Raw genomic sequence first — 13,772 nt, 5'->3', positions numbered from 1 at the left:
AAAATTAAAAGCTCCAATTTCTGCTGTAAAAAGTAATACTGGTCTAAATGATGAATTACATGTGGAGGACAAGTAAAAAAAATCTAGTAGGACAGAGTAAACATATATTTTGGAAGACTTCTATTAACGATCAAAGACCAAAGCTAAGAGTCTGCATAAATGGCATTTTTATTGAAGGCTTATTAGACACAGGTGCGGATGTAGGTATCATTACTCCAGAATCTTGGCATCTGAATTGGCCTCTTCAAGAGGTGGATATTCAGTTCCTGGGAATTGGAACCCTATCTCGTGTAAAACAAAACGCAAGATGGTTTGAATGCATAGGGCCTGAAGGGCAAATAGGAAGACTAAGGCCATATATAGCCAATATTGCAATAAATTTATGGGGCCATGACCTGCTACAACAATGGAATACCCAGATTAACATTCCTGCAGTCTCAGGAACTCATAATTCTGGGAAGGATGTAATAAAGTACTATGCACAAAGGTCACCAGCCATTCAGGCTGTACAAGAACATAAAGCAACTAACAAACATTTAGAGGTACCAACAGCCCTACCTTTAAAATGACTAACTGAGAAGCCAATATGGGTTAAACAATGGCCTTTAGCTGAAGATAAATTATAGGCATTGGAACAGCTGGTACAAGAGCAACTAGATGCTCACCATATTGAGGAATCAACCAGCCCTTGGAATTCTCCTGTGTTTGTTGTAAAAAAGAAATCTGGTAAATGGAGAATGGTGACAGATCTAAGAGCTGTCAACAAGGTAATTCAACCTATGGGCCCACTACAATCTGGAATTCCTTTGCCTTCTCTATTACCAAAAGGATGGCCTCTTATAGTTATTGACTTGAAAGATTTTTTTTTTTACTATACCTTTACAAGAAAAGGGTAGAGAAAAGTTTGCCTTAACGGTGCCTACTTATAATAATTCTCAGCCTACTAGGAAGTATCAGTGGACTGTCCTCCCACAGGGGATGCTCAATAGTCCTACATTGTGCCAATATTTTGTAAGTAAGCCATTGGAAATAATTCGTAAGCAATTTCCCAAGTCCATAATTTATCATTACATGGATGACATTTTGTTATCTGATTCAAATAAAGATACTTTAGAAAGAATGTTTGAAGAAGTAAAGAAAGTCTTTCCTAAATGGGGATTACAAATTGCCCCTGAAAAGATTCAAAAAGGAAATTCTATTAATTACCTAGGTTACAGAATAGGGTTAGAGAAAATTAAAACGCGAAAGGCACAAATTAGGAGAGACCGGTTACAGACTCTTAATGTCTTAGAAAGATTGTTAGGAGACATTTCCAGTCTACAACCAGCTTTTGGGATAACACCTGATCTAATAGTTCATTTAAATAAAACCTTAGATGGTGTTAAAGATTTGAATAGTCCCCGAAAACTGACAGCTGAGAAAAGGAACTGACAATGATTGAGGAAAAATTACAGGAGGCACATGTGGATAGGGTGAACCCAAATTTTAGCTGCATTCTAGTCATATTGCCTTCCAGAACTTCTCCTACAGGGATTTTAATGCAGAGGGAAGATATTATTTTAGAGTGGATATTTATACCTAATAAACCAAGTAAAAAATTAAAAACTTAGTGGAAAAAGTCTCTGAATTAATTATAAAAGGTAAGCTGAGACTTCGTCAACTAGCAGGTATAGACCCAGCAGAAATTATAGTGCCTTTTATAGCTGAGGAAATAAAAAAGTTATGGGAAGACAATGAACCATGGCAAAGAGCTTGTGCTAATTTTTTGGGAGAAATTAATAGCAACTATCCCAAAAGTGATAGACTCAACCTCATAAGGAGAACTTCTTGGATTCTTCCTAGAATTGTACGTGATGCTCCAATACGTACGTTTTATACTGATGCAAATAAGGGAAAGCAGGTTATAAGTCAGATGAATTGAGTAAGGTGGAACAAAGCCCTTATAATTCTGTCCAGAAGGCAGAATTATATGCCATTCTTACGGTGCTAAGGGACTTTAAAGAACCTCTTAATATAGTTACAGATTAACAATATGCAGAAAGAGTTATTTTGCATATTGAAACTGCTGAATTTATTCCAGATGACACAGAGTTGACTTCATTGTTTATCCAGGTACAAGATGTAATTAGGAATAGGCTTTGTCCAATGTACATAACACAGCCGGTCCCATACGGGTCTGCCTGGTCCTCTAGCACAAGGTAACACTGAAATTGACCAATTATTGATTGGGAGCTTGTTGCAGGCCTCAGAATTTCATAAAAAACTTCATGTCAATAGTAAAGGCTTAAAGAAAGAGTTTTCCATTACATGGTAACAAGCTAAGGACATTATAAAGAGATGTCCTACTTGTTCTTTCTATAATCAATCATGATTGCCTGCAGGGAATAACCCAAAGGGTACTCAAAGGAATGAAATCTGGCAGATGGATGTGTTCCACTTTATGGAATTTGGTAAATTAAAATATGTACACCACACCATAGACACATATTCAGGTTTTCAATGGGCTACTGCCCTGAGCTCAGAAAAGGCTGATTCAGTAATCACACATTTATTGGAAGTTATGGCCATCATGGGTATACCTGCTCAAATAAAGACAGACAATGGTCCAGCATATGTATCTAAGAAAATGAAACGCTTTTTTGATTACTATAATATAAAACACATTACAGGTATACCAAATAATCCTACTGGTCAGGCAGTTATAGAAAGATCAAATCGTTCTATAAAGGATATGCTGAACAAACAGAAAGAGATGGAAAATACCCCCAGAAATAGATTGCATAATGCTTTATTAACCTTGAATATTTTTTAATACTAATGAGAAAGGAACAACAGTGGCAGAAAGACATTGGATAATGGAAAAGTCTGCTGAACTAAATCAACCGATTTATTTCAAAGATGTGCTGACCTCTCAATGGAAGCCAGGAGATGTGCTACATTGGGGAAGGGGTTTTGCTCTTGTTTCCACAGGAGAAGAAAAATTGTGAATACCACCAAAATTAGTAAAGGTTGATTTGAAGAGGAGAAACCTCTTGGAAAGGTGAAATGACAGCTCATCCACAATGATGATATTTATACAGGTGGTAAGAAAAACATATAGAATGGGGGCAGGGTTCTGTTCTTATCTCCACAGGTAAACATTCTTCTTTGAAAAATTCAAGGGACCCTGGATGTTTGAATACTGACAGATGGAAAAATAGCTGCCCAATAGGGATTATCAAGAAAACTGAATAGGTTCTGTAAGTAAAATATACTAAATCATATTTCTAAATTTATAGAGCTGGTTTTGGAGTTGGACTCTGGCTCAGTCCCTCTCTAATTCCAAGCCTGTTGGTAAGAGAAAAACCCAGAGTTTCTGTCTCATGTCAAGAGCCATGATATGGGACAGAAAGAAATATGAGTTTAGAAAACATTTTTGCTTTTCTTCATATCTCTCATACTTTTCATTGAATATATCTATCGTGCCTTTCATTGAATATATGTATGTCTGTATATGTCTATATGATTAATTTTTAAGTTTTCCACAATGAACAACGAGTTTTTCCTGCAGTGACATTTGAAGTTTCCAGGGAGAAGATGGGGCCCCATAACAACAACTCCACCTGGTTGATATGACGTTATGATACTGATAGTGCTACTACAAGACCTGTTTTGGGTACCAGCTGCACAAGATGGTTCCAACTTAGTTAGCTGAAATGGTGCATTTCTTGTACAACATTCTGGCCAGACCTGCACAAAATACTCAGAGACTATTTGTAATTTTAAAAGACATTGATCTTGAAATTTAACCATCATTTTACTTTCACAGGATCCCCCAGAAAGAACATCGCCCCCATGACAGCTGGAAGTAATTCTAGAGGACGACGTCCCCTCTCCCTGTAAAGTTTGTCCTTGGGTTTAGGGACATTATTTAAGGGTTGATTATAATTAGTATACGGTTGAGGGTTGGGGGTTGAGGGGTTGGGAGAGGAATTTTATAAGCTCAGGGATCTTTTTGAAAAAAAAGAGGGATAATTGGATGATGGGATAATAGATTTGTAATTGTGAGTTACTGTTTTTAGACAAATATATTGGTATCGATTGTTGTATATTGATACAAAGTTAAATTATATTGACTATTGTATGCATGCATGTTTCTACCTCTGTTTAAAACATTTTTTATGTATTGATATATATTGTATTGATATATATTGTATCTATTTACCATATTTCAGTGTACATTTCTACCTCTGATTAAAATACTTATATATTGTTTATGTATTGATATATATTTACCATATTGCATTGTATATTTGTGCATTGTTTATATTTGGAGGTCATATTGTCCTCATTTATTGCACAGTTGTTTATTGTCTTAGTCTTTAAGTTAGATAGGTATTGAGAATTATATAGATCAATAGTCATCTATGTTTGTCATTTATAATTAGACTAATCAGGTTTGTTAGATACATAGAGATTATACTCAGTATAGATAGATAATCTTCAACCTCTTCAAAGAGCTGTAGAAAATGGCCTTTAATTTAACTCAAAGTTCCATGGTAGTGAGACACAGTTGCTCCTGGCAACACCGATCTATTCCCAAAAGAATGTTGAGCACCAAAGACACTCCACCTGGAGCCTTTCTTCTTGGCAGAACTGGCCTTTGGGCAAAGAAATGCCCATATCTCAACCACTGACAGATACAGAGTATCCATAAATAGATAAAACAGGTCTGTCATATCCTGCCAAGACAGGGTAACATAGTTTTGAAAAGTTTCTTGCCTTTGAAAATGGTGTGTCAGTTACATTAGGCCTTAGCCAAAGTTGGTTGCTTCAACACTGCAAACGTGACTTTGGGTGATTGTCCAGGTAGCTAGTTGTCTCTGTGATTTGTTGCATGTTTTGGAAGTTGTTTGAATGCACTTCCTAATTACTCAGGTAACATTATTTCCCTTCTCAGATCTTCGATGGGGTTCAAGACTATATACATGTAGTTACTTTCCTCTCATGACTTGGCCAAGTTTTTTATTATACAAGACTTAAACTAGTTGGAATAGGATATTTGTACTTATTGTGTATAATTTCATAGTAGGTTTAGAACTCTCTTACTTAAACAAAAGGGGGAGGTGTTGTGGGAGCTCCTTCCGCTCCTTCAGCCAATAGCCACTGAGATACCAGCCCATTGGGGCGTGGTCTCTCTCTTTAAAAAACGCGGCCACTTTCCTCTACTCGTGCTCTGGCTTCCGGCTCTGCTTCCGGCGACTAGGCTCCCTTCATGATTGCGCAGAGGGCTGTTGGCTGGGACGGTGATCTGTAAGTTTTTCCCTTTTAAATAAATAACCATTCTATTAATCATAATTCCAAACTGGTGTGGGATTGTTTGTGACATATGCCTTCAGTTCTTAACTTTCATATTAAGTATTAGCAATAGGACTGTTGTTCTCTATTCTTGGAACATTGTATTCTGTCTGGAGGCTGTGAAAGAATGCCTGAATGGCCAAATGAAAAAGAACTGGCATTATGAAAATAGTATATATTAGTCATATATCATAAAAAATTAAACACAGAAGTATTAAAACAATCATCTATAATCTTGGTCTCTCATGATCCTTTTGAGAGAGAGTCTGGCTTTTATAGCCCCAGGTTCTGTCCTCAAACTTAGGAGGGCCCTGATGCTTTTGTCTCTAAAGTACTAGGATACAAAGTACTAGGATACACACACATACACACACACACACACACACACACACATACCACACATACACACACACACACACACACACACACACACCCCTAAGCCTTCTTGATTCTTTTTTAAAATATTTTTAAAGTTTTTTTAATTAATTAATTTATTATGTATACAATATTCTGTCTGTGTTTATGTCTGCAGGCCAGAAGAGGGCACCAGACCTCATTACAGATGGTTGTGAGCCACCATGTGGTTGCCGGGAATTGAACTCAAGACCTTTGGAAGAGCAGGCAGTGCTCTTAACCACTGAGCCATCTCTCCAGCCCCTTAAAGGTTTTTTTTTGAGACAGGGTTTCCTCTTTCCTCTGTACAACAGTCCTGGTTGTCCTGGAACTGTCTTTGTAGACAAGGCTGGCCTTGAACTCACAGAGATCTACATGGCTCTGCCTCCCTGGTGCTGGGATTAAAGGTTTGGTTTGTGCTACTATGCCTGGCCAAGTTATATGTCTTTCCTCCTTCCTTCCTCCTTCTTTCCCTTTCTCTTCCTTCCTCCTTCCCTACCCTTTCCCCATTCCCCTCCCTTCTCCTTTTCCTTCTCTTCCTTTCTTTCTTTCTTTTTTTCTTTTTCTTTTTCCAGACAGGGTTTCTTTATATAGCCTGGACTGTCCTGGAACTCACTCTATAGACCAGGCTGACCTCAAACTCAGAGATCCACCCACCTCTGCCTCCCAAGTGCTCGGATTAAAAGCATCTGCCACCACTGCCCAGCTAAGTTATATATTCTAAATGTTAATTTTTCCATTAAAATTTATGTGTTTAGAAGATGCATTTATATTGACATGGCTCTCTTAGATTCAGTGAGAAACTCTGTCTCAAAAAAAGTAAAGGGGTTAGTAGAGAATACTCAGTGTCTTTTCTGGCTTCTTCATGTGCTTTTGTACACATACACACATACACACACACACACACACACACACACGCACACACACACGCACACATGCTCGCGCATGCATACTTATGAGAGCTTAGCAATATCATCAGGAAACTAGGAGAGAATATAGACTCCATGGAATTATATTGGTAAATGTGAGAGCAATCAGTAATATGGTCGCCTGCTGTATGTGAGGACATGGATACAAAAGTTATTTCAAAAGGGATTGTGCAGGCAGGAACGGGATTGCTAGGACCCACTTGGGGATTAACGGCAGTCATTTTCAAACAAGACCACTGTTTAGGTAATCATCCCCACCCCATCTTCTAGTTTGTAGTCAGAATACATGAGGTCAAAAGTACCTCAGGCCTAAAACCTTCTCTGCCGTTGCCTCCATATTATTCTACTAATCAATGCTTTTCAGTGAGTAATAGGAATATATCTGTTTAATTAAAGTCAGTTATGAGCAAGTGATAAGTTGAAATGTTTCTTTACCAACCAATAGGGTGTTTGCTCAGATTTCCTTACATAAAGTACCATAGTTTATAGAAAAAAAGTGGTTGTCTTTTGTTTGTTTGCTTTTTTTGGTTGTTGTGGTTTTTAGTTTTTTGAGATAGAGTTTCTCTGTGTAACAGTCCTGGTTGTCCTGGAACTTGCTTTGTAGACCATGCTGACCTTGAATTTACAGAGATCCTCCTGCCTCTGCCTCCCATGTGCTGGGATTAAAGGCATGTGCCACAACCACCTGGCTAGTAAAAAAGTTTTTAAATGATGATGAGTTTCTTTTTATGTATTACATAGTTATTACCATCAGTTTGAATTTGTTTGTATTATAGAAAAGATGAAGCTGGGCATGGTGATGCACACTTATAAACCCAGAAGGTTAGGATTCAAGGATATCCTTGAATGTATAACAAGTTCAGGATCAGCCTAGACTACATAAGACCCTTCTCTGCATGACGGCACCTGCTTTTGATCCTGGTACTCGGGAGGCAGAAACAGGCAGATCTCTGTGAGTTTGAGGCAAGCCTGGTCTTAGAGACTGAGTTCCAGGACAGCCAAGGCTACACAGAAACCCTATCTCGAAAAACAAACAAATGAACAAAAACAAAACAACAAACTAACTTGTTTTTTGCCTTTCAGTTTGTGCCTTCTATTGATTATGAGATTGAGTTCAGAGGAGGTTCAAAACTTAACTGAGAGAGTCTATTGAGTTAAGAAGACAGGTATTTAAGGATAATATGATACAATTAAATAAATGACTGCCCTTTAAAGCTAAGTTGTTATTTAATTGGGACAGGATTTGACAACACAAAAATGCACATTTTAAAAATGTACTTGTTTGATGCTTAGCTTTGTGTCTCTATCTTACAATTAAATTTTAATATTAGATTTATTAGTTATTATTTGTGTGTGTGAGTGAGTGTGTGGTATGTATGTGTGAATGTAAGTCTAGGTGTGAATGGTAGAGGTCGAGGAGAACTTTGGGAGTCACTTCTCCCTTCCCAGCATGGTTTCCGAGATTGAACTCAGGTTGTCAGGCTTGCATATTAAGCACCTTACACTGAACCAGCTTATTGGCCCTTCTCTCAGTCTTTAACTGAAGACTGTAGATGGAAGTTTGTAGAAAGAGCAGCGGGGCTGCGTCCCGCCACCCTGCTAGCGTTACCCAAAATAATTACACGGAAACTGTATTCATTTAAACACTGCCTGGCCCATTAGTTTCAGCCTCTTATTGGCTAATTCTCACATCTTGCTTTAACCCATATTTAGTAATCTGTGTAGTACCATGAGGTGGTTGCTTACCAGGAGCGATTTTAACCTGCATTTGTCTTGGAGAGGAGAAGCATGGCGACTGACTATGGCGACTGCCTGAAGTGTCTGCCCACTCTTTCTTCCCACAATTCTGTTCTGTCTACTCTGCCTACCTAATTTTCTGTCCTATTAAAGGGGCCAAAGCAGTTTCTTTATTAACCAATGAAAGTAACACATAGATACTCCTCCATCAGAAGTTTCTATCCTGCCTGGTCCCACTGACATTCAGCCCCAAAGAAACACAGGGGCTTATGTTAATTATAAAGTATTTGGGCTATTAGCTCAGGCTTATTATTAACTAGCTCTTACAACTTAAATTAACCTATAATTCTTGTCTATGTTTAGCCACGTGGCATGGTTTCCTCTGCATCCAGGTGGTGACTGCATCTCTGCCTTTCCTCTTCCCAGAATTCTCCTAGTCTGGTTGTCCTGCTTATGCTTCCTGTCTGGCTACTGGCCAATCAGCATTTTATTAAACTAATATGAGTGACAAATCTTTATGGTACAAGAGCGTTATCCCACAGCAGAAGATTTTCTTTTCTTTGTTTTAAAGACAGAGTTGCTTTGTGTAACCCTTTGGCTGTCTTAGAAGTTTCTCTGTAGACAAGGCTGGCCTTGAACTCACAGAGATCTGCCTCCCTCTGCTTCCCAAGTGCTGGGATTAAAGCTGTGTGCCACTACCAGCTTTCTGATTTTTCTATAATTTCTTATTTATTGATTTTATAATTATATTAGCATACCAAACTAAATGGCATGTTTTTATTAATAGTTTGTTTTCATCATATCAGGTAGAAGATTACTAATAAATTAATTTTGAAATTTTTATTTTTATCAGAAATTATGAGTCGATCTCAAGTTCACATTTTTTGGGGTGCTCCAGTTGCTCCACTGAAAATGACGATATCACAGGGAACAGCTTCCACTACCAATGCCTGGGAACAAATCCAGCTTTTGTATAAACAGCAGTCTTTACATATGAAGGCTGAAAACCAGGAGCTTGAAAATCTGAAAGATTACCAAATCCCAGAAACAGCTGCCTTTCCAGATGTTCTTAGTGGTCACCTTTTAACAGCTCCTGTGGCTAGGTCTGTGCAGATGGAAGATGGCCTCATCTGTTCTGCCTCTGAAACTCAGAGTATGAAGTCCCAGAAGGCTCACCCCTCAGGCCGGAGTGATACACCTGATGTGCAGATATCTGAGTTTAAGGACAGAGTTCAGCATTTACCTGAAGAAGAAAAGTATCAGTGTGATGCTAAGAAGATTATAGATGAGCAGTCCAGAGGCCAGTCAGATCCCTGTGCTGAGGACTTTCAAACAGATGTGTTTGCATTAGATCATAAGTGCACAGCTGGATTGGATTTGGACTATACTGAACAGATTGACACAGGGCCGGGCACTGTGAGAACAAAGCCTGTGCCAACTGAACATGAAGGGCAGAGTCAGGAGGTCTTTTCCTCTGACACGAAGTATGAGTCAGAGTCTGAGGGGGCAGCTGGGACGGCCTCAGACCAGAAAATATCTCCTGACACCGAGTTTCTCTGTATAATGTCCTCCAGCCAGCGTGTTCTTCTAGCTCACGGGAATAATATAGGGCAAGACTGTCTGAATAAAGGGACTGTAAACATGGAGGTGGAACCTACAGGATGCCCAGAAGGAAGGCGAGCTGAAGATAATCTTGTTAAACCCAGAGAAGATTCTAAAGAAGGATCTGAAAGTGAGCAAAGCCAGGCATATTCCCTGGAACTTTTTAGTCCTGTTTGTCCCGAATCAGAAAGCAGTCATGTTCACAGAAACCCTGGAAAAAGTCTTGAAAATAATAGAAGCTCACAAAATCTTTGTAGTAATGAAGAAAATCTGCCAGCAAAGGAGGAGTGCATTGAGTTGTGTAGCTCAGGGATGCTGTGCTCTCAACTAAGTGCCTCCTGCCAAAGTGCCGCAATAAGAAGCCGGTCCTCTAAAGATATTTCCCACCATTCCAAAGCTCTTTCAGAAGTCCATCAAGTGTCCAAGAAGCCAAGGATGGATTCTAATACAAGAGAGTCAGCCAAAACAGTGCCCTGGAGGATCATGTCTGAATTTAAGGCCATTAAAAAAATATCATTAATAAAAAATTGTGACTCTAAAAGTCAGAAGTATAATTGCTTAGTCATGGTGCTAACCCCATGTCATGTGAAGGAAATAAGCGTAAAATCTGGACCACATTCTGGCTCTAAAGTACCATTAGCAACAATTGTAGTAATCGATCAATCAGAAATGAAGAGGAGAGTTGTTCTGTGGAGGACTGCAGCATTTTGGGCACTTACAGTGTTTCCTGGGGACATAATTTTACTTACAGGTAAGGCCATTAAGTATAGTGGCAGCTTGCTTTGTAAAGCTGTGGTTTTTGTTTCTTGTCTCCCAGGGTTCTTTCCTTGTCATCTGCCTACACTGGGTGTGACTGACCCTTTGTGTGTTGCTCTCCTTACTGCTTCCTGGGGCTGTAGTTCCCTTCTTTGGTCTGTGCTGCCTTCCCCTTCACTTTCTCCTCTAAGAAGCCTTCCCTGGTTGTTTCTCATAATCATCCATCATGTGATAGTTGAAGTCCTATCATGGGGCTCCCTTTTGCTATTTTGTTTATTTGTTTGTTTCGAGACAGGATTTCTCTGTAACCCTGGCTGTCCTGGAACTGTGGACCAGATTGGCCTCAAACTCAGTAATCTGACCTGCCTCTGCCTTTAGAGCACTGGGCTTAAAAGCGTGTACCACCACAGCCAGGCTTCTTTTTGCTGTTTAAGGCTGTGTTTATGTGTCGTATTAACTCCTTTGCTTTAGTAGCAGTATTTTTATGAAAGGACAGTGTTTCTGCAACATCACTCCAGTGATGCTGTATACTTTAAACTCTTACTGAAGGAACAGACACAGATGTTGATGGACTTTTGTTTGTGCTTTTTGTGACAATCTCCAGCAGCCCAGGCTGACCTTAAATTTGCTATTATATTCAGATGAGAATGACTTTGCATTCTTGCTCTTCCTGACTGCTCGCCAAATGTTGGAATTTTTAGAGTATTAAAGAAGTTAGGTTTTCCCAATAGTAAAGAGGTGACTGACTGGACCTGCACCTAGGTCACAATTTAAACAAGGCCATCTTATTTCAAGGTCGTTCACTGATAAGTAGAAACAGCCCTGCTACCTCTGTTTTTTTCCATATCATCCATACAGTTGTTTGTAAATAGTTAACATCAAGTGACTGCTGGAATTTATTTAACATTTTTCTATTGTAGGACAGTTAGATTATTATTTTTAAAGGTTTTTTCTTGTTTATTTCAAGATAGGGTTTTATTGTGTAGCCCTGACTGTCCTGGAACTTCCTCTATAGACAGGCTGGCCTTGAATTCAGAGATCCGGCTGCCTCTGCCTCCCAAGTGCTAGGATTAAAGGCGTGTGCCAACATGCCTGCTCTATTTTTTATTTTTTAACTCAGAGTCTTATTCTATAACCCAAACTGGCCTCAAATTCATTGCAGTCCTTCTGCTTCTGCTTCCTGAGTTCTGTTACTTATAGGCATGTTACTGTACCTGGTGAAACTATTTTGTTTCATTTTTACCCTAAGAACCTTGGGCCACACCATGCTAGGCAACCACTCTACCTTTAAATTACATCCCTAGCCAATCATGCTTTTATTTGTAGTAATACCTGAACATGATATTTGGTGTATCTGATATATGAGTAATACAGCCACCAACATGAAATGAAAAGCTTTTTGGAAATATCTAAAACAGCTAGCTGGTCATGGTAGTGGATGCCTTTGATCCCAGCACTCAGGTGGTAGAGTCAGTCAGAACTCTGTGAGTTCAAAGCCAGCCTGGTTTACATAGTGAGTTCCAGGACAGCCAGAGCTATGTAATGAGACCCTGCCTCAAATATATATATATGTGTGTTTATTTCAAGGTGAACACATGGTAGTTTGAATAGTTTGACTATTCTGTGTCTAAAACCCATCTGTGATGTAACTGGCTTCACAGTGAAGTCCTGCGTTGGTTAGTATTTTTATCCACTTAACACAAACTAGAGTTATCACAGAAGAGGAAACTTTCATTCAGAAAATGCCCCCATCTGATTGGCCTATAGGTAAACCTGTGGGGCATTTTGTTGTTCAAGGGTTGTTGTGGAAGGGCCCAACCCTTTGTGGCCATTCCTGATCAGGTGGTTCTGAGTTGTATAAAAAAGCAGACTGAACAAAGCATGGAGAGTAAGCTATGGAGAGCAGACCAGGAAGCAGTATTTCTCCTCGTCTCTGCTTCAGTTTCTGCCCCCAGATTTCTGTACTAAGTTTCTGCCCTGACTTCCCTCAGTGAAAAACTGTAAGTTTTCTTCCCTAGGTTGCTTTTGGTCATGGTCTTCATCATAGCAGTAGGAAGCAAATATAGAAAAGTTATCAGTATGAAATACAACCATAAGTTGTTGAAACCGTAAGTTGAAATACAACTTCTTCTAGCAGACCATTGCAAGCAGGAAATCTGTGATTGCCTACACCTACAGTTACCCACTCACAAGCAATGATGATTGAATTTCACTTTCAGCTGCTGGACGTACCATAGTGTCTGTAATTCATTGGTTTAGAATCAGATACGTACTGCAGAGTACGCTGGAATCCAGACATCTTGTCTCTGTAGTTCAGCCATTGTCTTTTTTTGCTTGTTCTTCTTTAGCTTTAAAAATCCCTGGATCTGATTTTCAAAATTTTCCAGAATTGTAGAATAGTATACCACTATTGGCAAGGAAGTAGAAGACGAATGAAAAGTTAACATCAATCCCTTAACAGAACAACATGTTACATTTAGAAATTGGGTGCCAAGTCTATTGTAAAAGACAATGTATTGAAAGATAAAAAAGGACTGAAAAAAGCTGTGGGCCAAACCCACCATACTGTAGTTCTTTAACGAGACAAGAGTAAACACTTAGTCCGGCTGTAAGCCCAACAGCCAAATAAGTATGAAAGGAGTTCCTAGCATTATTTTCTGACAAAATTCCTTATTAACTTTGAGCTTTCTAAGGAAAGATAGTTGTATCCTTTTGCTTGCCTTGCCCTTTGTCATTCTCATGCTTTTCCTTCTTTACCAAATCAAATACTTATCTCCTCTTGATATTCTGGGCACTGGTGTTAGCTTTAGCTTCCAGGAGACTAATGACTGTGATGGTCGGTACTTCTCAGTGCAGGGCAGTGCTTTTGCGGGACTTGTCACCATAAGGCTAAAGGATAAATGGCCTAGTCTTGTGGTCCAGTGCAATAGTGTTGAATTCAGGTCTGAACCTGAATAAACCAGTTCTGTTTTTGATGGCAGCACAATGGAAGAGTGTAGCATTTTCTTTGCTTGCCAT

The 13,772-nt window shown here is 39.1% G+C and overlaps 1 protein-coding gene across 11 annotated transcripts in view; it reads left to right on the top strand.

Moving 5' to 3' along the window:
• The window catches only part of Shld2 (shieldin complex subunit 2), a 92,246-nt gene that overhangs the window by 44,377 nt on the left and 34,097 nt on the right, over positions 1-13,772 (top strand). For 9 of the 11 annotated variants that reach the window (XM_038348476.1, XM_038348478.1, XM_038348470.1 and 6 more), the window contains one exon: positions 9,250-10,749. In XM_038348476.1, coding sequence (XP_038204404.1) covers positions 9,255-10,749 — 1,495 coding nt within the window. In that variant the 5' untranslated portion in view covers positions 9,250-9,254. Of the gene's footprint in view, positions 1-5,976; positions 6,002-7,326; positions 7,826-9,249; positions 10,750-13,772 lie in introns of those variants that run through there. The other 2 variants (XM_038348479.1, XM_038348477.1) reach the window with 2 other exon arrangements.

Source organism: Arvicola amphibius, chromosome 12 (genome assembly GCF_903992535.2).
Source record: "Arvicola amphibius chromosome 12, mArvAmp1.2, whole genome shotgun sequence".
Taxonomy (NCBI): Eukaryota; Metazoa; Chordata; class Mammalia; order Rodentia; family Cricetidae; genus Arvicola; species Arvicola amphibius.
Note: the sequence above shows the minus strand (reverse complement) of the source record. Positions and strands in the feature narration are given on the sequence as shown.